General features: G+C 48.9%; 1 protein-coding gene across 1 annotated transcript in view; it reads right to left on the reverse strand.

Moving 5' to 3' along the window:
- Window positions 1-26,789, reverse strand: part of SLC9A1 (solute carrier family 9 member A1) — a 70,611-nt gene that overhangs the window by 5,911 nt on the left and 37,911 nt on the right. Inside the window, exons 2-5 of the mRNA XM_072609498.1 lie at window positions 8,663-9,123; window positions 4,518-4,768; window positions 2,204-2,421; window positions 867-1,069 (exon numbers count right to left, since the gene is read on the reverse strand). Coding sequence (XP_072465599.1) covers window positions 867-1,069; window positions 2,204-2,421; window positions 4,518-4,768; window positions 8,663-9,123 — 1,133 coding nt within the window. The remainder of the gene's footprint in view (window positions 1-866; window positions 1,070-2,203; window positions 2,422-4,517; window positions 4,769-8,662; window positions 9,124-26,789) is intronic.

The following is a 26,789-nucleotide window of genomic DNA, read 5'->3' on the forward strand; positions in this document are numbered from 1 at the left end:
GTTCATAATGGGCCAGTCAGGTCTTGGAGCCAAGAGCCTCCACACAGGGCTCCTTCAAATTCCCAGGCTGCCTTTCTGGCCACCCCTCCTGGCACTGAAGGGCCTGCCCTTCCTCAGCCTCACTCCAGCAAAACCAGGCTGACTCATCTAGGGCCTTCCTGTGTCTAGGCCTCTGTTCGTGCTCGTCCCTCACTCCGACCTGCTGAGATCTTGTCCATCCTTATCAAAGCGTAGCCTCCACCAAGTTCTGCTTGATCCCCTCAGACAGAAGAGATTTCTCCCTCCTCTGAACCTAACCCTGCCTAGAAGCTCAACTATAAATTCCAGTTTAACTCTGCAGGCCTCTGAGGATTCTCGGGGTGGGGCCTACACCAAAGGACTGAGGCCCGAGTCACACCAAGGCAGGTTTTGTAACACTCCAAACCTCATGACGAGCCTGGCAGGTAAAGTGTACAGTCCCAATCGTCCCTATTTCACAGAAGACACTGAGGCTTGGGGAGGAGAAGGAATTCGTTGGTGACTTTTCCACTGGGCCACTGTCTAATCCTCACTACTCCATTCCCTAAGATGCTCAAGCCTTTGGTATCTCATGAAGATCTAAGAGCCTGCGAGAAGGGAAGGGGTGCAGATCATTCCCCCCTACTTCACACTTGGGCCCGGGGAGACCCTGTGGCTTGCCAGAAGTCACAGAGCAGGTATGAGGATGGTCCAGAGCAGAGGCTGAGGTCCTGGGTACCAGCCTCCCTGTAGACAGCACAAAGCCAGGCCTCTGGTTCCATCTGAAGCAGGAGAAAGGCCCAGAGGAGAGCAGACACACCAGGGGCCTGTCCCTCCCACCCCCACCCTTTAGCCCTGACCCAAGCAACCTGCACGAAGACGGTAAAGAAGATGACAGTGATGATGGCTGTGAGGAAGAGCTCCCTCATCGGGAAGTGCCGGACATCCAGCAGGTAGCCCAGGGAGAAGGCGATGGCCCCTCTGAGGCCACCATAGGCGATGATGAACTGGTCCTTGGGAGTCAGCTTCACAATGCGGAACTTATTGATGAACCATGTAAGGCCCAGTACACCTGGGGGAAGGGGAAGGGAGAAAAAGACCATCGATGTGAGAACAGGCCAGCCATGGGGACCTCCTTCCACCTGTGCATTGACTGCCACTCCCCCTCAAGTGTCGACCTACGCAGCCCGCCTCCCTATGGAGCCTACTATCCAAACCACTGTTTACTGATCCCCTTAGTACCTGTCATGCAAAGTGCTGAGAAAAACAGAATGCCAGAGCTGGGAGGGACCTTAGAACACAAAGTGTCAGAGCTGGGAGGGACCTTAGAACACAGGATGTCAGAGCTGGGAGGGACCTTAGAACACAAAGTGTCAGAGCTGGAGGGGCCTTAGAACCTAGGATGTCAGAGCTAGGAGGGGCCTTAGAACACAGAGTGTTAGAGCTGGGAGGGGCCTTAGAACATAGAATGTCAGAGCTGGGAGGGCTCTTAGAACCTAGAATGTCAGAGCTGGGAGGGCCCTTAGAACATATGATGTCAGAACTGGGAGGGTCCTTAGAACATAGGATGTCAGAGTTAGGAGGGCCCTTAGAACACAGGATGTCAGAGCTGGGAGAGACCTTAGAACATAGAATATCAGAGCAGGGAGGGCCCTTAGAACCTAGGATGTTAGAGCTGGGAGGGGCCTTAGAGCACAAAATGTCAGAGCTGGGAGAGGGGGAGGGAAACATCTTAGAACACAGGATGTCAGAGCTAGAAGGACCATGAGATATCATTTGCTCTACGCCCCTTCTTTTACAGATGGAGAAACTGAGGTTGAAAATCCCAGAAGGTAGGTGCCAGGGCCTTAGAACTCAGTTCTCCTAACCCCCAGGTCAGGGCTTTCTCATGCCACAATACCTTATTTGGTTTGTACTGTCAGCTTAAATGCTGGTGTCAAGTGTGCATGTGTGTCCTCTCCTCCCAAAGAGATTGTAGCTTGAGGACAGGGACTGCCTGGTGATTCTCATCTGCCCTCCCAATACACCCTTGCCTCCAGCCTAGGGGATTGCTGGGTGGTCAGACTGAGGCTTTGCAGTGACATCAGAAAACTCTCTTCCCTAAGGCCGAGCCCAGAAGTGGCCAGCCTCCTGGATCCTAGCCTTTGGAACCAACAGCTTTCTCCCAACCTAAGACTGTTTTCTATGTCCAGATCCCCAGGCTCACCCAGCACCCGGGCAATGAGGCAGAAGAGCAGTGTGCTGATGACAAACGTCCAGTTCCAGTGGTGGGAGCCGGCCACAGTGGAGACGCCCAGGAAGATGAAGATAAGCGTCTCGCTGATACTGCTCCACATCTTTAGGAAGTACTTGATGGTGGTGTGGGACTTGTGTGAGATGTTGGCCTCCACGTAGGGACGCATCATCACCCCTGAGGCGATGAGTCTGTGGGGACAGAGGGCTGGAGGAAGCATCATGGGACCCACAGGCAGGGCCCCAGGGAAGGTGGGGAGAAGAATGGAGGGGTGGCCTCATCTGCCACTCCTCAAGCCTTTCCACTCTCTTCCCAAATCTGCTCAAATCTGATCTAACTCAACAGGTACCTGTCACGTGCCACGTACTGTCCTAGGGACATGATGACTAAAAGGGAGCCTGTTCCTGCCCTGGAAAAGCTTATAATCTGTTAATGGAGACTAACAGCACTACCTCCTAGGATCATCATGACAATAACAACAGACAACACTCTACCAGGGAGACATGAACTTTGGGTCCCCTATCCCAGAGAAACCTTCCTGGGGGAGCCCTACTTGGCTCTGTTGGCTCTCATAGGCTCCCCAGCCCTCTAGGTAAACACACCTCTTCTGGGGCTATCAGCTATGGAGAGGGCATTCATCCCTTTCCCCCTCCTCAGGAGAGGACTGAGGTGCCTCACCCAGACCACAAGCTCTCTGAGGGCAGGATCATTCTTTCCCCTTAGTCAGGGGTAGGGCTGGCAGCCACTTTCCCACTGGCTCTGTGTAGCAACTAGCTGAAGGCTCTGCCTCAAATGCCATCCAAAGTCCTCCTGAGAGGGTCCTCTTTCTCTTGGGATACCCAGGTTTGCAAGCTTAGAGATGACTGTGATTCCTGTCCCCTCAATCCATCCTTTTCTTGCATCTTGCCCCTTCTCTCTACTCAGAGAGTCACCACTCAGGAATCTCAGGATTGGTGCTGGACACACATCAAGGGGATCAAGATCATCTCTTAACTTTTACAGATGAAAAAACTAAGGCACAGTGGAAAGAAAGGGACTTACCCAAGATCACACAGATTAGTAAACCGCAGAGTCAGGATCTGAACCCAGATCCTTGGCCTCAACTCTCAAGCTCAGGCTCTCCTTGCCTCTTAGAGATCAGGCCACGTGCCATGCCTCCAATGGCTCTGGATAAAATACAACATCTCAGCATGGCCCTGAAAGCTCTCCAGAACTGGGCTCCCAGCTACCACTCTGGTCCTACTTCACACACTCACCACTGCAGGCCAACTGGCTAGCTCTGTCCCCCTCCAAACCTCCAGGGGCTCACGTGGGTCCCCATCCCTTGAATGGTTCCCCTCACCTCGGTCTTGCAGACCCCCTGGCTGGCTTCAATGCAGGCAACTCTCCACCCCCTACCCCTCTCAACAAGGCCCCTTCTCATCCTTCTGTTTGCCAGGACACTCTACCTCCACTTTGTACCGATATACAGTGGGAGAGCATTGGATTGGGAATCGAGAAGACCCAAATTCAAATGCTGCCTCACACCAGCTGGGCAGCTTCAGTCCCTTATCTGCAAAACACCTCCTAGGGTTGTTGTAAAGATCGAATGAGATATAAAATGCTTTGCAAATCCTAAAACAATATAAATGCTACATTATTAATACTGTTGCTATTACTAGGTAGACACACATTTTCCACCTCTCATGCTCAAGGTCAGTAACCATTTTGTCTTTGCATTCTCAGTGCCTTGAATTGGGCTGGGTACTCCACAGGCAACCAATTAATGCTTACTGAACGGAACTGATCAAACTTGCTCTCTAGCACCAACTAAAATATGATCTCTGCTCACACTATGTGGCAACATCTCTAGTCATTCAGTGGTGAAGCCCGAGGTCCTGCTACTCACCACCTGTGTGACCTTGGCCAAGTTACCTACCCTTCTGGGGTCTCAGTTTCTCCATCTGTAAAATGAGGAGGTTGTGCCAGTTCTGACTCCAGGGATATCTGCTCACACTGTGTTCCTGACTAACCAAAGTCCCACCCTTCAGGGTCAGGGGAAGTCCTACCTTCCTAGGCATCCATCCCCTTCTACTTTCAACCACATGAAGTATGGGTAACCTCAGCCTCCTGAACTTTGGGAACATGCACTGCTGCATGAAAACTCATGTACTATTTAGCTAGAGGCCATGGCCATGAGGGCTCGCTCTTAGCCATGTCAAGTCTGCAAACAATGTTCTAAGCACTCAGGGAATGGGCAGCCTCCCCCCAAAGCAGGTGAGAGGGAGCCCCAGGCCCAGGGACTCACGCCATGATGCCAGACAGGTGGAAGAGTTCAGCTGACAGGTAAGCCATGTAGCTGTAGAGGAAGACGAAGAGCGGCTCGATGACCCGGATGTGGGAGGTGAATCGAGAGGTGAAGGCTGCGATGATGCCGTAAACCACACCCACAAACACCCCCCCCAGTGAGACCACGAAGAAACTCAGGAAGCCCAGGACGATGTCAACGATGGTCACTTGGTCGATGCCAGCAAACTCTTCAAAGAGATGGTACAGCACCTGGGGGGATGGGGCAAAGCTCAGCAGAAGGTGAGGCTCACCTGCTCTGCTGGGGATAGGGACTGGGCCTCACTCTGCCACTAACTAGCTTTATCACCTTTCCCCCTCTGGGTTTCTGGATACTCCTCTGGAAAATGAGGGAGCTGAATTCAATGTTTTATTTCCAGCTCTGACATTCTGGGCTCTAGTGATAACAATTTCATTTTCTACAGTCTTTACATTCTATAGATTTAGAGCTAGAATGTAACATCCAGGGTCATCGAGATTAACTATCTCATTTATTTGAACATTCTATGTTCCAGAGACCCTTGTAGCTCTGACATTCTGAGATTCTCTTTCCAGATGACCTCTAGAACAGGATTCTGTTCCTAGTAAGAAAAGGGAATAAATACCTATCTAAAACCCATTATGTGACAGGCATTGTGCTAAGCACGTTACAGTTATTATCTTATTTGATCCTTGCAACAACCCTGGGAAGTAGGTGCTATTATTATCCCTATTTGACAGATGAGGAAACTAAGGGAAACAGTGGTTAAGTGACTTGCCAGTCACACAGTTAGGAAGTATCTGAGGTCACATTTGAATTCAGGTCTTCTTGGTGTAGGGTTAATGGGATATAAGATCTTCCCCATTCATTGATAGGCCTATGTGACCACACGTCCCCTTTTTCCTTAGGATAGGAGCCGTTTCCAGGTCTAAAGGTACGCAGGTATTTCAATCACGGATGTCTTGTTGCTGTGAACACTGGTTCAGTTCACAGCTGCGACACATCCTGAGTCACATAGAGCCCTGACATGGAGCCAAGCAGACTCTGGACCCCATGGATCCAATTAAGTGCTGAGGCACATAGGTTTTTAAGCCTTTCTTTGTTTGAAAACTATACATACTTGAAGGCTGGTATTTCTGTTTTGAGGCTCACTCTTAGGGAGAATGTTTTTTTGTGATTTGGCCAGATGAGACTCTGAGTGGCTGTTGTTAAGGGGACCCCCTGGCTTTGTGAACCCACATGTTGGTGCTCCCTGATCTGGTGAGTATGTATCTATTACTCTGTTTAGACAGTTGAAGCCCTGTCTACTGGATTCTTTCTTGTATACTCACTTCTCTTTACTTACATATCTTTCTCATTGTTTAATTAAAGTAGGATTATTTGTCCCTTTGAACCTGTCTTTCCTTTAGAAAAGCAGATCAAGAACCTGTATTAGGAGCACTCCTAGGTGCTGGTGTTATTGGTTTTACACCTCCACAGTAGCTGCTGGCAGCATTCCCACTACATCTGGCTGCAGGCTCAGTGCACTATCCACTGTACTGCCAGCTGAAAAAAAAATCAACTTCAATGGCAATGATGGAGGCCATTTCTTCACCCACCATCTAAAGCAGGGTAGTGCAGGTTAACAGATGCCTCATTAGTGACTACCTACATGACCTTAGACATGTAATTTCCTCTTTGGGATTCAAGATTCCCTATCTGTAACATGGCTGCACTAAGGTCTCTAAGGTCTCTTCCAGATGAGTCCTGTGATCCTCAGGACCCACTACGATCCAAAGGGATTTCACTTGGCCCTCACAACATGATCCTGGGAGCTCCATGGGCATGGGTGGGCTGAACACATTACAAGACCTGGGAGGGCCTTTAGAGATCATCTCACCTAATCTCATTTTCTCCCCCATGGTAATCACAAAAATACATACAACTATTTTAAGGAAATGAGCAAAAAGTTTAACAGTCAGAATCTGTCCCTGATAGTGACAGTTAAAAAAGAGGGCGGCGAGGACCAGCTGGTGGCTTGTTCTGTGATGCCGCTAACAGAACACCCTGGCTTCTGGATTAACTGTGTTCTGTCGTGTCTTTCCCCTGGTTGCTTGGTTGGGGTCAGGTTGCTTAGAATGGGAATCCAAATGCTCTTGCTATTCACTGGGCAGTAATGAGGGTGAACTTCCTGGGGCTTGTGCGCACCATCACCGAGGGCTCAAGCATTCTGAAGTGCCAGGTCCAGTGGAGCCTCGTGTCCCTGGGGGGTCTAGCTCTCCCACATGTACATGGAGACCCTCTGCTCCTTCCCCACAGTCAGCACTCCTCAGGTTCAACTTTAGGGAGCTCTATCTCTAGATCATAGAGGCTGGAACAAAAAGCACGTCTATAAAAGGGGCAAGTCACGCCAGCATTTCATTCATAGTCTAACTTTATTTTACCGATGAGTAAACTGAGGCCCAGAGAGGGAAAAATGACCCTAAGGATATGTAACTAAGAAGTGACAAATATTCAGGCCTTGTGTCGGGCAGGGGTGGGGAACCTGTGGCCTTGAGGCCACATGTGGTCTTCTAGAACCTTAAATGCAATCTTTTGACTGGATCCAAATTTCACAGAACAAATCCTGCTGCAGGTTCCCACTCCTGATCCAGGGAGTCTCTATATCATAACACTGCTGCTACCACCACTGACGCCCACTGGACAAATGAGAACATGGAAACTTTGCAAGATCACGTAATAAATTGTGGGTTGAGTAGGGATGAGAAACCAGATCTCCCAACTCCAGTCCAATATGGAGAAATTAGCAGGGTGGGTTTTTCCCCCCTGAACTAGGCAGGGCTCTTCCTGGAAGCTACAGCCTCTGCCAAATAAATTCTGGTCTGTCTGTGTGTTTGTGCCCCTCCTAGTCACTGCCCCAGTGACTCTGGGGAGAGGGGGAGGGGGAGGAGAGCCCACCTCCCCCTGAACTGGATGCTCCCACCTTTCTCCTTCTTTCTATGCAGTTCTCTCATTTCTTCTGGGGGTGTCTGGGGACACAAGCAGATTCTCTGTCCTATGTCCCTGGGGCAAGTTTTCCCCTGTCACTGTGGCTAAGCTATGATTGACTTGGGCTTCCATGATCCAGGCCTGCTCAGAGATTCATCCATCCACAGGGGCTCTTTCCTAGAACAGCCTGGAAGGCTAAAGGCCAAGGCCTCTCTACTGTTAGTCTGGGGCACTGAGCAAGGGGAAGTGAAGGCTGTTGTCAGCCAAATACCACTGTCCTTCCTGAGTGCTCCGGCTTCTGTGGCAGAGATAAGAGTAGAGTGAAGGCAGAGAGACACATGTTCTTTCTTCCTGGAGAGGGACTGGTAGGATTCCAGCTGGGAGATCAGAAAGCATCTGACCCAGCCCATACCCGAGACACCATCTCTTTGTGTCTCTGTCTCTCTCTCCATCAAATACCCCAAATTTCTTCAACTAGCCTGCTTATGGCATTTCCACTGCAGTCTGCCTGATGGAGCTCACATCAGCTTCTGTGTCTATTCCCTATCCAGGGCAATGGTAGTCAGACCAGGGCAGAAGATGTCATACAGGACTGTCACTGCTGCCCTCATCCTCTTCAAGGACTCAAACCCTAGTAGCCCTCCTTGAGGCACAGGACATGGTATGTCCCTATACATCAATCAGCTTCCAAATCTTGGCTGTTCTACTTCCAGAACATCTCCTCCTGCCTCCCCTCCAAGCTCCGGCCATGCCTCATCTCTCCTGGTCTACTGTAAGGGCCTGCTCACCAGACTCTGGCTTCCAGTTCAGACCCTCTTGAATCTATCTGTCACTCCACTGTCCAAATCGTGGTTAAGCTCTTTCCTATGATCCTCCTGTGACGGCAAAACCCTTTCCTGTCTGCTGGCTCCTTGAGCCCTGGGAGGCCTTCCCTCCACATACTTGGAATGTTCTGGCCCAAGTGAATTGCCCTTAGGTACTAATGTCTTCTAAGTCTGTCCTTCCCCATTAGGCCATAAGGTTCTTGAGGTTAGATTCTGTGCCTCATGTCTCTCTGTATCTCCAACATTAAGAACAAGGTCCTGCATTGTGTAAATGTGTGTGTCTGAGTAGGAACTGGCAATGAAGGGCCTCCCCCTGCTCCTCGTCCCCACACTTACGACAGTGACCGCATCATTGAGCAGGGACTCCCCAAACACAAGGATGTGCAGCAGCTCATTGATGTGGATCTCCTCAAACACGGCCAGCACGGCCACCGGGTCCACAGCTGAGATAATGCTGCCAAACAGCAGATTGTCCAGGAGGGTGATCTCATTGATCTGGGGGCCCCCGACCAGGCACACAGCATACATGAGCCCACCAAGGAAAAAGGCGTTCCACAGCGTGCCCACCACAGCAAATATCAGGATGGTGCCCAGGTTCTCTGTGAATGGGCGTAGGGGCAAGAAGTAGCCAGCGTCCAAGATGATGGGGGGCAGGAGGAAGAGAAAAAAGATGTCCGACTCCAGGACGGGGGGGCTCTCCCCAACTCCTTTAATCAAGCCCCCCACCAGCAGCCCCACCACGATCAGCAGGCAGCTCTCAGGGACGATGTTGGAGATGGTGGGGATCACATGGAAACCTGCAGGAGAATAACAAGAGGAGTTCATGTTTCTCTGCCCACAGTGGCCTCATGAAATGGGAAACAAAGGGCTAAGTGCCCCACAATGAGACTACATGAGGGACTGGAGAGAGCAGGGAGTCAGAGGACCTGCATTCAAATATCAGAAGACCTTGGCAAAGTCCTTTCTCCTCCTCTACAAAGTGAGGGGCTTGGCTGTGTATTCTCAGAGGTCTCATTCAGTTCTGAATCAGATGTTTCTGTTCACCTGTGACTCACTAAAGGTCAGAGCTAAACAGGAGGAAGTGTGAGATGGAAGAAATAGGGGGTCACCTTAACTTCTCTGCCCTGGAGATACCACAGAAGAGAACAGAAATGGATTCCAAGCTCAACAGGCACAGAGAGGCAAATGCAACCTGGAAGAGATGCTCCTTCCCCTAAAGAAGGGGACTAGGATACAAACACAGATACAGTCAAGGAAACTGAGGCTCAGAGAGGCTAAATGACTCAGCTATAGTTCCAGGTCAAGCATAGACAGGAGATGCTAGGATCATGGGATTATAAATTTAGGACCCTCGAAGGAGACCAAGTTCAACCCCCTCATTTTACAGATGAGTTAACTGAGGCAGACAAGGTCAAAAAGCTAGCAAGTGCCTGAGCAGCCTCTGAAGCTGGATATTAAACCATTATGAACCAGTATATTCAGTCCAAAGTCACTATTGGATGGGAGAAAAAGCTCTCAACATAGGGAGCCTCCGCAGAAAGCCAAGGTCAGATGAAGTGCCCTGAGGCCTTATGGGGAAACTGCTCAGGACTAGAGAACAAAAGGGAGCGTGGAGGAGAGGGAAGTCTCCCCGTCTGTCCCTTAAAAACTCCAGGCAGCCGGTCTGTGGGGCCTGAGGCCATCACTAGCTTGGGTCAGTTTAGCTTATGAGTCATTTTCCATTGAGGAGGCCAAGAGCTGTGTCCCTGTCCCTTACAGTCAAAGGTCACGGGAGCAGCCCACTTTCCCTCCCACACCTGTGCTCCCTTGTGTGTGTCTGGAGCAGAGGCAGAATCCCACCTCAGACACAGAATCCCCTAGCCACATAGAGTTCAAGGCATCCACTCTCCTGTCTCCCAAAGAACCCAGAAAGAAAGCCGCCCCTTCGCTGACGAGCCTCCAAAGTTTCTGTGGCACTGGATTTGTGTTCTGCCCACTTGTCTAATGGGGCGGTCCTTTTAAATCCCTCTTGCTATGGAGTGGAATCTTTCCAGCTGCCTGACTCTTCTGGGAGATACAGGTGGCAGTGGTGGTATTAATGCAGTACAAGTTGTAGAAATATGGGCTCATTCCATGGAGGGCTACAGGGTCCTAGACCTGGAACTCATTTAGTCCACCTCCTCATTGCTAAGATGAGGAAACTGGGATCTGGAGAAGTGTCACATAGGTAGTAAGGGGAAGAATCAAAATTCAAACTCAGGTCCTCTGTTGCCAAAGTGAACATGCCTTCCACTGAACCACAATGAGTCTCTGTTGTAGTCATGATGGGGCAGTGATTATCCTATCCACAGTAAGACAGGAACAGAGGATTCAAAAAAAAGAAGTCTCCATCTCTCCAAAATATCATCTTGGTTTCCAAACACTTCTCTCTCCATTCTCCCTCCAAGAAAACCACCCCCCATAATAAAGAAAAAACCAGCCTAGACCAGAAAAGCTAATCTGATATTATGTGCAATATTCCATATCTCTCATTCCACACTTCTGCAAAAGAAAAGAAGCAAGTGCTTTCTCATCCCTTTCTTGGGGAGCCAAGCTTGAAAATGATCATTTCAGGGCATTTAGTTTTGATTTTTTTATACCACAGGATTTACAGCTAGAATGGACCCACCCTCTTCATTTTACAGATGAGTAAACTAAGGTCCAGGGAAGGGGAGTGACTTACATAAAAATGTTCCATAAAATGTTTAAAAGATATGTGTGTGGGGCGGGGGGAGACAGATTTCATAGACTTTAGCGCTAGAAGAAACGTTTGTGGTCATCTTATGTAGAATGTTAACAGGTCAAGAAAAATGAAGGAACCTGCCCTCAGGTGACACTTGGATTAGTAGCAGCCAGGATTTGGACACAGGTCCCTTGCCTCTTAGTCCTACACTTTTTCTACCAGGCCATACCTGCCATACCTTTGCATGCCAATTCAGACTTAATGAGACACTTTCCCCTTCATTACCTGGGTTCATTCACTCACATCCTCTCTCATTCATTCCACTCTCATATTTATTTGCTAAGCCCTAGCTACCATAGGCAGAACCTGGGGCTGCAGGGGAAACAGAGCTTTCAGTCCAGCACCGGGATAAGACATGGCATCCAAGGATGCCCCCACAAAGGGACAGGCAGGCTAAGCTGGCCACAGGAACCAAGGCAAGAGCAAAAGTTGGGGTGGAGAGGAGGTTATGCCCAGAATCGTGACAGGATTCTGGGGGCACTTGGTTCAACCAGCACCCCTGCCTTGTCCAGGTGGCCCATCTCACGGAAGCCATGCCCAGCCTCCTCAAGAGCCCTGTGGGAGAGGAGAGAGGTGGGCCAGGGAGGCACATTAACCTCATGATGCTGAGGAGCAAAGCCCTTTGGTCTGGGTCACCTGGCCCACAAACTCAGAGTCCGGCCTCCTGACCTCCTCCCACTACTCCATATTTCCCTCCAGGTTCATCAGAAACAACAAATTTTTATAAATTTATATTTATAAAGCATTTTTATATTTATTTATAAATTTTTATAAATATTTTACTTATTTATATTCATTATATTCTATTTATATTCTATTATTATATTCTATTATATTATATATTATATTTATATTATATTCATACTTATAAAGCACTCATTTGGAGGCGACTGGTTGGCAACATGCTTGACTCAGGGTTACCTCAAACAAATCTCACCCAGAGAGGAGGGTGTTGCTTTTGTCATCCCCATTTCCTAGAAGAGGAACTAGACCTAGAGAGAGCTAAGTGCCCCGCCTGGGGTCACACTGATAGGAGGGGCTCCCCGGCCCCCCCCTCCCCATCCATTCATTTGTGGAGACTGAGGAGGATGCCCATTTCCTCTGGCGTGGTTCCAGACATACAGCAGGCACTTCATAAATGCGTGCTGACTTGAGCAATTGAAGACATCCTTGTTTTCAGCCCTGCTGCTCTGGGGAAGGGGAGGAGAGGCAGGTGGCTGGGATCACTGGGCCTTAGATATGGAAGCTATGAGGAAGTAATTCATAGGACCAGAGATTTCTAGACAGAAATAAGCAGACCTCCTTACTATGCAGAGCTGTAAAATGAGGACAATGATCACACCTACCTGTCAGGGCTGTTTTGAGGATAAAATAAGACAATATTTGTAAAGTGCCACTTATAGAAAAGCTGGTTATTACTGCAGATGAGCAAATTGAGGCTCAAAGGTGTGGGTAAAGTGATCTGCTGAGGTCACAGGCAAGAAGTGACAGAGATGCAGGTCCTCCCCATGGCGCCATGTTGGAATGGCTGGTTCCAGTGAGGCAGGCAGTGAGAACAGGAACGCAGACTGCTCTTGCGGGTCAAACTCCTGGAAGCCACCTGGCCTCCTCCCAGTGTTTCAAAGCCCCTGGGCCTTCTCCACTAGAAGGGTATCAGATCCTGCTCCCAAGAGTCCCTATGTAACACAGCACTCTTACCCTTACTACCTGAGGGACAAAATGCAAACTCCCTGGTCTCTCTGAAGCAGAGGGTAAGGAAGGGAATAAGCTTACCATGTGCTGGGCACTGTGCTCAATGCTTTCCACCTGTTGAAGGACTGGTATAACATAATCTGGATTCACAATGGGGGAAAAGGAGTATCTGAAAATGAAGAGACAGAGAGACCAAGAAGGGGAGAGGGAGAGAGAGGGAGAGAGAGACAGAGACAGAGAGAGAGAGAGAGAGAGAGACAGAGACAGAGACAGAGACAGACAGAGAGACAGAGAGAGAGAGAGAGAGAGAGAGAGAGAGAGAGAGAGAGAGAGAGAGAGAGAGAGAGAGAGAGAAGGAGAGAGAGAAGGAGAGAGAAAGGGAGAGAAACAGAGACGGGGGGAAGGGGAGACAGACAAACAGAGACAGAGACCCAGAGAGAATATACAAAGAAAGTACTCTGAGACACTCAGGTGGACAGGTGTATGGAAGGAAGGCAACATAGACCCAGATTTTGGCTCTGCTCCTGATTCAAGTGTGACCTGGGGGCCTGTTAACCTCCTCTACAAAAGACAACCACAAACATTCCTCTAAAGTCTATGAAATCTATCTCCCCCCCTCCCCCACCACAACATCTTTTCAATGTTTTGTGGGCCATTTTTATGTAAGTGTCACTTTCCCATGATTCCCCCGCCCCCATTATTTCTGTTGTAACTGAGAAGCAAAACCAAGCAAAAGAAACCACTGCCCTGGCTGCAGCGTAGGATCAGAAAATGCACCCCCTGGTCACCACCCTCTGTCTCCTGAGACACGGGGTTTGAGGCTTTATCATCTGGTTTTTAATGTCATGAATTATTAAGCCTCCCTTTCCAGCTTGCTGTCACTGTCTGTCTCTTGTCTCTATCTCTGTCTTTACCCTCCCCATTTCTGGGTGCATGTGTCTCTCTTGACACACAGACACACAGACACAGACACACACACACATTCACACACACACACACACAGACACACACACAGACACACACACAGATGCACACACACACAGACACGCACACACACAGACACACACACAGACACAGACACACACACACATACACACACAGATGCACACACACAGACACAGACACACACACACACAGACACAGACACACACACACACACACACACACACCCTCTCACTCCTTGCTTGCTCTCCCATCTTGTCCTCCTCTGCCCTTTCATCAGGCTTATGCCTCATGCCTGGAATCCTTTCCCTTCACACGCCCGCCCTGTGAAGCCTTCTCCTCTTGCTTCCTGATCTCTCTCAGCCTCGAAGGCGAGGACTGATTTTTTGTGTTGGTAGCCCCAGAACTTAGCATGCTGCATTGCAGGTAGTTGGAAGTGACTCTACGCTTGTTGGACCGGATGGGATTCTGTTCTTAGTCTAGGGACCAAAGGACCTGCGCTGGAGAGCATCCTACACACTGTCGAGTTCACCCACATTTCTCATAGTGGAAGCTGAGAACTAGACAAGTGACTTGCCCAAGATCACCCTGCTCTTCCCTGAAAAAACCAGCCCCTGTGTATACCTCTCCCCCAACTTCAAACCCAGCATTCCTCCTGTCAGCACCCCACATCCTTGAGCTAGATGGTATCTGGGCTGCTCAGGATCCGAACTGCCACCGACAACAGCAGCAGTGACCAGCCCGCAGTGGCAGTGGAGGCATTCTGAGAGCCCTCGTCCCCAAATCACCTGGTCCCTCTGAATGCCTGCTTTCTAGAGAGCTAAGAGAACAGGCAGTCCATCCCTGGTGTAGCAGGAAAAGAACAGTTTTTACAGTCAGAAGACCTGGGTTTTAATCCTGACAGGGATCACTAACTTACTTTGTGATTACGGGCAAGTCATTTACCCTCTCTAGGGGACTCGGCTTACCCACTCATCAATGAGAGCAGCTTGGCTAGGTGTCTTCTTAAAGTCCTGCTATTTTGCCAGCTGAAAGTCTCTTGTCTCCCTGAGGGGCCCCTGAAAGGGTGAACAGAAGCCTTAGCAGGGCCTGGCTGCCATACTGCTTGGACCACACTAAGGGGCTTGGCAGGAACCTGCTTCTTAGATATCCCATGCTGGATCTTTCAGGACCCTCCAACCTCTGCCCAGATGTGTGGCCAAATTCAAGATACTAGGCATCGGCGTAGGTTGGGGAGGGGAGGAAAAGCCAAGGTCAAAGTTAGTCCTGCTGGGTCACAGGCTAAACATCCCTCTGGGATCAGTTCTGCCTCCAAAGGCTACCAAAGGCTTGGTCCTTGGCCATGGAACAGTAGGATGTTTTCCCTCCTGTTCTGCCTGACGGTGTGATTATGAAAAAAATTAACTGGCCATGATGGACAGATTTCACCAAAATACTAGCTCTCCGGAACCTGGCCCCCACAGCTCCTCCCACTCAACAAGGAGGGTTTATTTACATCTCCTTCCCATCTCCATCTGCTGAGACAAGCAAGACGCTCTAGCACGGGCCTCCCTCACGTCACTGCCTCTGTTGCTAAGGGAATCAGACACTGCTGGGTTACCGTTTTCCATCCCTCCTCTCTGACACAGGCAGGAGGCAAGGGACTGTGGCCCCCAGGCAGAGCACCATCCTGGGCCAGGTGTTTGCTGGATGGCTGTTTGCAGCAGGATGCCCATGGGCTGGGCTGGCCCCCTGGCTCTTCAGGAAGGGTCCTGGAGTACCAGCTCTGGTTCACTCTGGGACTTCATGTCATCTGGGCCCCAGGGGCTCCTGCACTACACAATCATTCCATTTTTTCAATTCCCTCCTTGAATGCCCGGCAACAAGGCTGCTGTCTGGAGAAATGTGGGTGGAAGACAGAGAGGTATGGGGGTGGGGGGGCAGTAATAAAGGGAGAGCCAGCAGGGCAGTTCAGGGTTATGCTGGGCCAAATGGAGCCTGGAGGGCTCCCATCTTTTATATTTTACCTTGAGAGCCTGCCTATTATTAGACATCACAAAAATCCTACTGATTCCAGGCCTCCTCCTCTGGGAAGTTTTCTCGGATCACTCAGTCTGGAAGTAATCAATCAGTTCCTCCTGGGGAGGGGGGGCACACTTCCTGTGGCATGGTTCATACTCTGCTGGGTGATACAGATGTATGTACCCATGGCTTATCTCCAGCAAGTGATGACTAAGCACTTAGTGTGTGCAGAGTCACAGCCAGGCACTGGGGGAGATACAGAGGCCAGATAAGACACAATCTCACAGGCAGGGCCTGGGCCAAGTACAGTGTCTTACACAGAATCACACATTTGTAGCTGGCAGGTATTTCAAAAGGTCCATCCTTTCACTGGACAGAGGAGGAAACTGAGGCCCAGAGCGATTAAGTGCTTTGTTCCAAACCCCAGTTAGAAATGGCAGAGCCAGGATTTGAACCTGGGCCATCTGACTGCAGTACCAGCTGCTCCTCTCCCCATGGCTCACCCCACCTCACCCAGGGCTTTCTTCCCACATAGCAAGCACTCCAATATTTGTTGAATGAGTAACCTCTCACTTCCTTTCCCCCTTCATCCAATAGTCCCCCACCAAAGAAAAGCTGGCACTGAAACAGTCCTATGCCAGGGAAAGTGTCCTGCTCAAAAGTTGTGGACCAGGTGGGCATGGTGCCTTATACAGAGTCACGGCTGGACCAGCTATTGAACAAGGTTAACAAGGCTGGGATTGTGGTTATCTCTTGTGGGTCAATGAGTCTTGTATACAGAGAGAAACCTCTTCCTTGGCCATACAGCTGGTGTGAACAAGCAACCCTTATTCTCTGACTGGCAGGAACTGTGTTTCTTTGGGCTCTGAACATCTCTGCTCCACCAAAAGCTATGGCTCCTGTCTCTATGCCAGGGATGGAGCACTCCTTCCATAAGGCCAACTTGCTGGGAGCCACAGGTGCTACAAGGTGAGAGGGGGACCACAAGGAAACTGATTTGGCTGCCAGATGTGGCAAATCTCAAGGCTGCTGCTGTCATTCAGTCATTGGTCATGTCTGACTCTTTGAGACCCATCTGGGGTTTTCTTGGCAAAGACTCCTTCTTCAGCTCATTTTACAGAGAAGGGAACTGAGGTAGATAGGGCGAAGTGACTTGCCCAGGGTCACACAGCTAGGAAGTGTCTGAGGCGGGACGTGAACCTGGGTCTTCTGGACTCCAGGCCTGGCACTCTACACATTATAGTGATACCTAGCTACCCATGAAATCCTAAGGATCTGAAGAAATTGAAATCATGCTTTTGTGACTTGAAAGGTAGCCTGGTGTCACTGGGAGAGAAGCCAGCAAGCCCCTGAGTTCAAATTTCACCTCTGACATATACTGACCTTGTGTGATCCTAGGTTCAAGCTGCTGACCTTTATTGGTAGAAGGAGTTTTTTCACCTGAGGAATTGCCTAAATCAAAGAAATTCTTTCAGCCTGAACATGCTCTACCAAAATGGGAAGGTGGGTGTGTTGGGGCTGGAACGACTGGCCCCAGAGACTGTAGGAAGAGCCAGCTTCCATGGGGAAGAACTGGCTGAAACACGCCCTGCTGGAGCCACAGGTGCTGACCTGGAGAAGGTTGGAGTTGTCTCATCCAGTCCCACTCAGCTAATTGATTAAGCACTCCTTCCATTCCTGGCACTGGGTGAAGCGATGGAAAGACAAAGACTGAGGAAGGGCACACATACATGAACACCCGAAACGTGCATGGAATGGATGGCCACACTTGGAAAGGCTTTATGTAGGAGGTGGCGCTGAAGCTGAGACTTGGACGATGCCAGAGATGCCAGCAGGCAGAGGGAGGACGAGGGTGCACTTCAGGCAGGGGGTCAGCAAAGGGAAAGAGGTAGGAGAAGATGTGGAAAATGGGCGACAATGGCTGGATCTCAGAGCCAGAAGGGAGAGAGTAATGTAGAAGACAACTGGAAATGGAGGGAGAGCAGGCTGAAAAGAGCTTTCAGTGTCAGACAAAGGAATCTATACTAGATTCTAGAGGTGCTGTCAATAGTCCTGGGTTAGGAAAACTACTTGGTGGCTGGGGAAGATGGACTGAAGAGGATTTATCTGATAGATTAAGAAACCAAGGCCAAGAACCCAAGTCACAAGGAGCTGGTCTAGGATGGGAGTGTGGTCTTCTGACCCCCCCCCCCCCCCCCCCAAATCTAATTCTCACTTTTCCCTCTGCACCAAACAGAGTTGTACTTTGGTTCTGCATCTCCCCTGGGGTTGAGCAGGCTTTCTTTACACACTCACAGCAGGTGGTGGATAACACTGTTTACAATTAAATGAACAGAGTTAGATGGCTGGTGAATTTAGAGAAGGAAGGGGCAGAGCTCTGCCCCTATGGATGTGAGGGCCATGCTGTGGTTACCACGTGATGCAAGTGATGGGCAAGGGCTACTTTAGCCAGCACTAATGGCTACCCCAATTAAGGATCTCTTAAGATAAAATGGTTGTGTCTTGTGACATTACGATTTTGTAATATGTAAGGGATGTTTGATAATCTTCTTTTCCTCATAAATTCTAGGAAAGACCTTTTCCAAAGCCCAAACTTAACCTGGTGGGAGGAGTCCCAACTAAAGCCAGGAGACTTGGGAGGGGACTGCAGCAGTCCCAGGGCCTAACCCAAAAGAGTGGGCCCGGAGCCTGGTATACCTGCCTCCTAATCCAGCTTTTTCATTTCATAAATCATACCACCACTGCTGAGGGCTGAGAGGGTAAGAAGGTGGATGGCTCAGCACAAGTCAATCTCTGGATTCTGAGAACACTTCCTGGTTTGTGTCCTACAGACTCTTGGGTTCATAGCATCCAGGATCTGAGGACTTGGATCGAAAAGGGACTTCAGAGGTCATTCAATTTATCCCCATGACCTATCTTACACATGAGACAGAGAAGGGGTGATTTGACTACTGTCACACGGCTGGCTGAGGTCCCTGACTCCAAATCTGAGCTCTTGCCACATGGGTAGAGGAAGAGGAGGGGAAGGGGAGAGGGAGAGAGGGAAGGAGGAGAAAAGAGGGTGAGAGGGGATTTCACACACCATACTAGGAGATAAAGTGAAGACTTTTTCCACCAATGGCTGATGGCCAACAGGCTGAGCAGGTTTTTCAGTGCTGCCTTATCTCACCCTCCTTCAACTGTCGCCTTTAGGGCTCTTTTACCAGTTACTGGGCTGGGTCCAATGGATGAGGGGATCATTCTTCATTGGTCGTTGGATGGTCATCTGGAAATGAGAAGAGCTGAACAGAAGACAATGCCCTTGGATCAGGTGCCTAGGAGGTCCCTGGGGGCAGGCCTGGCCCAGGAAAAGCTCACTATCAAATAGAGTCACTGGGCTTGCCCAACAGGCTGGGGTGTAGTAAGAACCTAGGCAAGAACCCTGGCTCTTCTATTTACTAGCTATGTGACCTCGGCCAAATTTGCTTCAATCTTTGGGCCTCAGTTTCCTCATCTGTGAAATGAACTACTGGATTAGATGACTGCCTAAGTTCCTTCCCTATCATACTATGTTTAATACTTTTCTGCCTCCATGCTTTTGCTTATACCTTTCCCCACCCAGCTAAAAATGGCCATTCTTCATCTGATTTCTAAGTATAGTACATCGTTTCTACCTTTTTTAGGCACATACGTTCTCATTTGTATCACATTTATTTGTGTAAGTACTGAATTTCCCCAGCAGCCTATAAGCTGGTTCTCTCTCATTCTTCTCTCCTATTTTCTCTCCCCTCCCCTGTCCTGTCTTCTCTCCTATCTCCTCCTCTTCCTCCTCCTTCCCACCCCCCCTCTCTCCTAGCACTCAGGAGTAGCAGGTGTTTGCTCAATCCAGTAACTGGAAAAGGAGTTCAGGAGGGAGGCTCATGGGAGCAAAGACACAAGGCAGGCCTTGAAGGATGTGAAGGATTCAGAAGTGGGGGCAGGGAGTAGTTGCAGAGTACAGCAGAACACTGCAACTCCTTAGAAGGTCTGGGTTCAAGTTCAGCCTGTGATATTTCTGACGCTTACTAACCAGGTCACCTTTGGCAAGTTGCTTAACTGAGTCTGGAAAATGGGAAGTGGCACTGCCTTACTTCCTAATTTACTGAGTTGTGAGAGAAAGGTAAGTGAGAGATGGGGTTGAAAATGCAAGCTGGGGTAATGAAGGGCCTTAAATACCAGGACAGGAACTTGCAAGCGAGAGGAATAGTTCTAGTTTCTTTCATCAATTCAATGAACCTTCTGCAGCAGGTAAATTAATTCGCTTCCCTCCTTCAAACATCTGAGATTCCTGCAGCCCCAGCCCACATCCACCTTCAGCCTCAGCCTGGCATCACCAGCTCAGCTCAATAGTCTGCCTGGCCTCCTGCCCAAGTCTCCCTCCCCCCTCACATCTCCCCTGGATGCCCAAAGCAGAGAAGGTGCTATCAGGCCCCCACATACGAATCCCAGTTCTGTCCCTGGGTCTCCGTTTCTTCATCTGTCAAATGAGGGGACTGGGCCTTACTATTATAATTCCTATGACCCTCCCCCACCTCCACTGCCACCACACCCGAGTGCCAGGAAGGTCCCAGTCTAGGCCATTCAGTCCTTGAAGGGTTAATGCTACATATGACTCATGTTGGAAACAGGCTTCAGCAGGAAAGTAAACAGCTTATGTGGGTTAATGAGAGAAGAGAGAACGCCTGGCGAGGGATCCAGTCTTTAAAACAGCGACCCCCCAGCCCAGGGGCCTGCAAGAGCAAAGGAGGCAGATAGCGTAAATCCCCTTCCCGTCCCCATGGGCAAGAGCTGGGAAGTCAGTCTGGGGTGGAGGGCAAGCTGGCCCACAGCAGAGTTGGCAAGGACCACTGGAAGTGGTAATTAAGTGCAGAACAAGACCAAGAACACCCCAACCAAGCACCCAGAACAAGATGGTGAGGCTGGCCTATCACAAAATCAAGGTCATTGAGGACAACATAATAAAGTCCTTTGAGATCTTTCAGCAGGAGGAATGATGGATTTAGACTCCTGGGTGAAGGGGGGAGGGGACCAGGTAGCTTTTTTGCCACACCCTTGTTCCTGCCCAAGGGGCAACGTTTTCATTAGAATCATATCTTAGCAAAAGTAACATTCCGGCCCTCTCCTGGAATGATTGCTTAGGAGGTCCCCAATGGGTTCCCCAATCCCCATGCCTGCTGTGCTAAGAGTCAGGGAGAATGGGGGAAGGATTTCTGAGCTCAGAACCATGCCTTGCCCCATCTAACCCAGCCACTCCACAAGCTGCTCAGGGTTTTTCTACTTCTACCTTCAAACAGGTAGGTCAGGGTGGAGTAGGTAGTGGGGAGAGATGGGGAGAGGCCAGAGAGACAGCCAAGGTAATTATGAAGAATCCAAAAAACCTGGAGCCAGCCTAGCCCCCTGAAATGTGGAACCAAGGGGTATCTGCATAACTCTGCAAAAGAGGGGGCTGGGTTGGGGGCAAGGCAGCTGAATCAGCAACACAATGTTTCTAAAAATGACAAAGCCTTGGTAGTAAATCTGGTTGGGGAGGGGACAGAATCTTGGGGGAAAACTGAAAGAAATGCAAGAGAAGTGAGGTTCATGCACATGCATACGCGCAACTTCACTGCTCTCAAACCATTTTGGGTAGTTTAGTAACAGGAAAACATGCTCAGCCTAACTTATTTTGTTCTTGATCGCATTTGTGACTGTGTGTGGGAAGGAAGCAGTGGGAGGCTGGGGGGCGGGGTGGAGAGAAGAGGAGAGAAGAGAGAGACCCCGCAGTTAGCAGAACAATCAGTCTTCAGGGATCTCGGGAGCCATGTCCTGTTTTCTGCTGTCTGATCCCAAAACTACTCTGCAGAAAGGAGGGGGAGTGGAAGTGGAATGTTTCAGAGAAGTGTATGATGGGAAAAGAGAAAGCCCACCCCTCCGTGGTCCTAGCCCAGCAGGGCCTAGGGATGGGTGCTGACCGCCCTTTAAGTCTGGAGCCCCTTGTGGGGGTCCTGCCACTTCCTATGTGGTCCCAGAATCATTCTAGACCTCCATTTCTCACCCACTAAAATGGAGATACTTCCTAATTACCTTTCTCCAGAGACTATGGTGAAGATTCAGTGAGACAGTTCATATAAACAATGCCCATATCATCTCATCTAAGCTGGGAAGCACTTCATAAATGCAATTTATCCAATCCAAATCAAATCCATAATCAGGGAGGAGAGGAAGTGTGGCATAATAGCATGAGTGGGAGATGTGGAGTTAGAGGGCAAAGTGCCTGGTCTGGATTCACATGGATTCCATGAGGTCTATTTTAAAAATTCACTGTTATTTTATTTTCATTCCAAATTCTCTCCTACACCCCCCCCCACATCTATTGAGAAGATTAAACAAAACTGTACAAATAAGTATATTCACGCAAAACAAAATCCTGCCTTACCAGGTTCCAAAAAGGGAAGGGAAAGAAAATATACACACTGAGTCAATTCTCTCTCTCTGGGTACCATGTTTCAACATAAGTCCTCTGGAACACTACCAAGATCAGAGGCTAGGATGCCAGACACTAGCAATTAGTGCTTCAGGGGTTAAGAGGAGAGAAAACTGGCCATAGGCAGTCTGAGGTTTTCTGGAGGAGGGGGAAATCAAGCTGTGCCTGGCCCTCAGAGGGCCTTGCTCCATAAACATGGGCTGAATGACAAGAGAGGAAAGGCTGAGAAAGGATACTGGGATAGCCTTGCAGGTAGGGGATGTGGTAAGCAGAGGGACAAAGCAGAGGAACATGGCCCAGGGCCCTGCTAGCCAGCCTGCAGGCAAAACCACAGATATCTCCAAGCAGCAAGCAACTCCCAGGTCCAACTGTCTGGTGCAGGGCTCTTAGCCTCTTTGGTGTCATGGCACCTGGTGATGTTTCTGGACCCCTGATCAGAACTGTGCTTAGAAATGGATAAAATATAGTACCCAGGATCACAAAGGAAACGACTTTGATTGAAATCCAAGTTATCAACATAGAAAAATGGTAAGAACAGTCATGGCTCCCAGGTTAGTGAAGGAGCCTTGATTCTAGTGCAGCCCAGCGGCGAACAGGGAATCCTCTCAAGCATGTGCCTCACCAGTGATCATGCTGTCCCCTCTTGAAAGGACAACCTCTTGTACTTCCTTGTATGTGTCTGCCTTCCCATTACCCCCCGCTTCACAATTCCATTCAATGCTCCCAGATCCCCCTCTCCAGCACCTGAACTCTCAAAACTTCCACTACCTTGACTCCCCCTACCCCTCCCTTTTCAGGTCCCCCTGAGGACAGCCGCTGTCATGTGTTCATATTTCTGCCATTCAGCAGGGCCAGGGGCAGGGCACATGGTAAATGCTTAAGAAAGGCTGGTTGACTTGACATCCGCTGGTACCAAGCTGGGCAAGTTTATTTGCTCTTCCATATAGCAGTCCCTCAAATAAATAGTTGGAGACAGTGATCATCTACCCCCAAGTCCACTCTTGCCCAAGCTGAACACCTCTACCTTCCTTCTACTCGTCGTCAGAGGACAAGACTACCATCCTGGTTGCTCACATTCATACCAAGTAAGACAGTACAAATATTAAACATCCCCATTTTATAGTTAACTAAGTGTCAAAGCCTGAACTTGAATCTAGATCTGACTTTACCTAGTGAAGAGTAGGGAAGAATGAAAAGAGAAAACTGGCTATTGGAGGCAGGGGACCTTGAATGCCAACATCCGTAATAACAAAATGTCAGGGCAAGAAGAGACTCCAGAGATCATCTCATTCAAAGCCCCCCAGTTTCCACATTTTGCATCCCCCTCAACTGATATATAAAGAAAACAAAGCCCAGAGAGGGGCAGTGACTCCCTAAGGCCACAGGGTTCAGAGAAAGAATCAGGAGATGAATCACCACCAGAGGAGGTTGTCCAGCCTCTGCTGGAGGAAAGCAAGCTCCTAGACCGCTCAATAGCCCTGACTACCAGTGATTTTCTTACATAAGCTGAAATCTGGCTCCCTACAAATCTATCCATCAGGCCTGGTTGTGACCTCTGGAGCCAAGCGGAATGAGGAGTCTCTCTGTTTTGGGCAGAGGAGAGACACAGTTATCACAGAAGAACCTAAGGGCAAGAGAGAACGGGTACTGGCCCTCCCTGACATGATAAAGGTTTCATATCACAAATACATAAAGGCAATTCAAATATGTAAGAACAAGAGCCATTTCCCAACAGACAAACCATCGAAGGATAATAGGCACTTGTATTTCTCAAAGGAAGTAATCCAAGTGGTCAAAAAGAAATAAATGGTTCAAAGCACTAGTAACCTATAAGACTGGTAAAGAGGACAGGAAAGGAGAATGGTAACTGCGGGATATCCTACCAGAAAACAGACATACTTAATGCACTGTTGGTGAAGCTATGAACTGGTACAGCTAATCTGGAAAGCAATTTGGAACTATGCCCAAAAAGTGACTGAACTGGGCATATCCCTAATCCCTATCCCTAATCCCTAATCTAGCAGTAACATTGTCAGACCTATACCCCAAAGAAATCAAAGAAAGGAGGATTTATATGCACATTATTTATAGCAGATCTTTCTGTTATAGCAAAGAAGTGGAAATGAAGGGAATAGTCATCAATTAGGAAGTGGCTGAATTATGTTATATGAAAGTAATGGAATATCATTACGCTGTAAGAAATGATAAAAGAGACAATTTTAGAGAAACCTGAAGAGACTTGTATGAACTGATACAGAATGAAGTGAGCAGAATCAGAAGAACAACTTCTATAAAAACTCTGTGCATCAGGGGCTCAATGATAATAATATTTGCTACGTCCTGGCCCAAGGTGTAGAACAAGATATGAGTGTTTTGGGCATAGCCAAAGTAAGAGTTTGCTTTACTTGACAATGTATATTGGTTACCAGGAATTTGTTCATCTTTTTATTTTCAATAGGGGGTAGGGAGAAAAATATTTGTTAATGGGGTTTCTTTCAAGGTTTTTTGTTTTGTTTTTCTAAATGGCAATGAGGAGAAAGGCAGTAAGGAAGAGGAGGTTAGTAATGCATTTGAAAAGAAAAGAATTAAAAAAGAGAAAAAGAAAAGGAGATTACAATTTTTTAAAAAAGATGCACAGAAAGCCAGAAGAAAACACAAAGTTTTGAAAGTTATGTGTTAAATGTCCTTAAAATGAACAAAAAAAAGAAGCAGTACATGTAATGAAGGCTCACCATTTCATTACAATTTGTTTCTGTTCTACTTTGTATGTGGAAATGTTCATTTTATTTGGCTTTATTAAGTTGACATTTTTTTTTAATTCTGCACAAAACAAAGGTAGCATTCATTCTGTTCAGGTCACATAAGGGCATTGGGGGCCACGTTGTCATGGGAGCTGTAGCCCCTCGACACCAGTTCTTAACCTGGAGTCTGTGGAGAGATTTCAATTGTACCACAAACACGATGGGAAAAAAACTGACAGCTTTATTCACTAACCTTGAACTAAAATTTAGCACTCCCTTCAATTATAAATTTAAAAAAGGAAAAAAAGTCCGTGTTCTGAGAAGGCATCAGCAGACTGCTGGCAGAGCTGCCCATGGCACAAAAACAGTTAAGAACTCTTGCCCTAAAGGGTTTACTCTTAGGAAAAAGAAGGCTGGTCAGGAGGAGACCTGGAAGGAGTTGCAGAAAAGCACCTGGTAGCAAAGCTGCTCTTTGGTCTCAGGGATGGGCCTGGGAGGTTCCCAGCGCAGCTTCTGCCATAAAGGAGGAGTACCCAGCCCAGGGCCCTGCCCTTCATTCACTGAATTGGCTTACAATGTTCTGGTTGCTTTCTCCCTAGGACCTTCCTCGTAGCAGGGAGACAGATGAGAGGATCCTAAATTGGCCAAGGCCTGAAGAGCAAGGAGCAGAGCTGGGATTTGAACTCACGAGCTTTTTGTGGGCAGGGATAACTCGTTGTCTGGTGTGGGGTATGCACTTAATCAATGCCAGCTGGATTGATTCCTTCCTCTTCCCACTCCACCATGGCCTGCAGTTCTCTCCCTATCTTCCTGACCCCGAGGTCTTCCACTGCTACTGCCCAGCTCTGGGCCTGGGAAAGAAAAGTCTGGTGGGCAGGCTGCTTCTCAAGTGAAGTTAGCTGGCGCTGGGGGAGATGGCAGGAAGCACAGTCAGGCTGACGGCCCATCAGGGAGGGGAGGCATGTGGCCCCAATCCCACTGTTACAGAACACCTCAGCTCCATATGTTGGGCTGAGCACAAAGTACTTGGGCTAGAAATGCAAGACCTGGTTAAAGACAAAGAATCGATCTAATTTATGGGCTACGAAGGGTTAAGACAAACAGCTAGAACACACATAACACCTGTAGTCTCAGACCAGTGCCGGGTGCAATGTGAGGGCTGTCAGAGAGACAAGGTCATAACTCACTGAGGGCACATGCTTCCTGGAGGAAGCGGCATCTGAGCTGGATATTAAAGGATGGGCAAAACTCCACAGGAGCCAGGAGAGTGTGATGGGGATGTCTTGGCTTAAGCAACTGAACACAGGACAGTCAAGGGCATGGGCAGACGATAGAAGACAGGCTCAGAATCGTGGAATCCAAGTTGGGAGGGACCTGAGAGATCACAAAGCCCTTTCTTTTACAGATGAAGAGACTGAGGCCCACAGAGATGTGAGGAGCCTTTCCATCCAAGGAGGAGGAGATCCAGGGAGAAGGCGCTCAGAGAAGACTGCCCAATGCAGGGGGAACGAAAAGTCAGGACTCGAACTCAGGTCTTTGGGGTTCATTCCAACTTAGTCTCTACTCCTACCCAAAGCAGACTGAACATACAGGGTGCAGAAATTATATGGCAACAAATTTAAAGCTGGAAATGACCTTCCAGGTCAGGAAGTCTAACCTGCCCATTTCACAGATGAAGGTGAACCCCAGAGAGGTTATAGGACTTGGCTAAGGTCACAAAGTGATTCAGTAAGTGGTAGAGTCAATGTTTGTGAGCCTAGGTCTGACTCCAAAATCAGCACTTTTTCTGCTATCAAATACTCAGAGGAAGTGGTCAGACCTGTTCTGTTTGCCAAAGTTTCTGTC

The sequence above is a fragment of the Notamacropus eugenii genome, chromosome 5, assembly GCF_028372415.1.
Source record: "Notamacropus eugenii isolate mMacEug1 chromosome 5, mMacEug1.pri_v2, whole genome shotgun sequence".
Lineage (NCBI taxonomy): Eukaryota > Metazoa > Chordata > Mammalia > Diprotodontia > Macropodidae > Notamacropus > Notamacropus eugenii.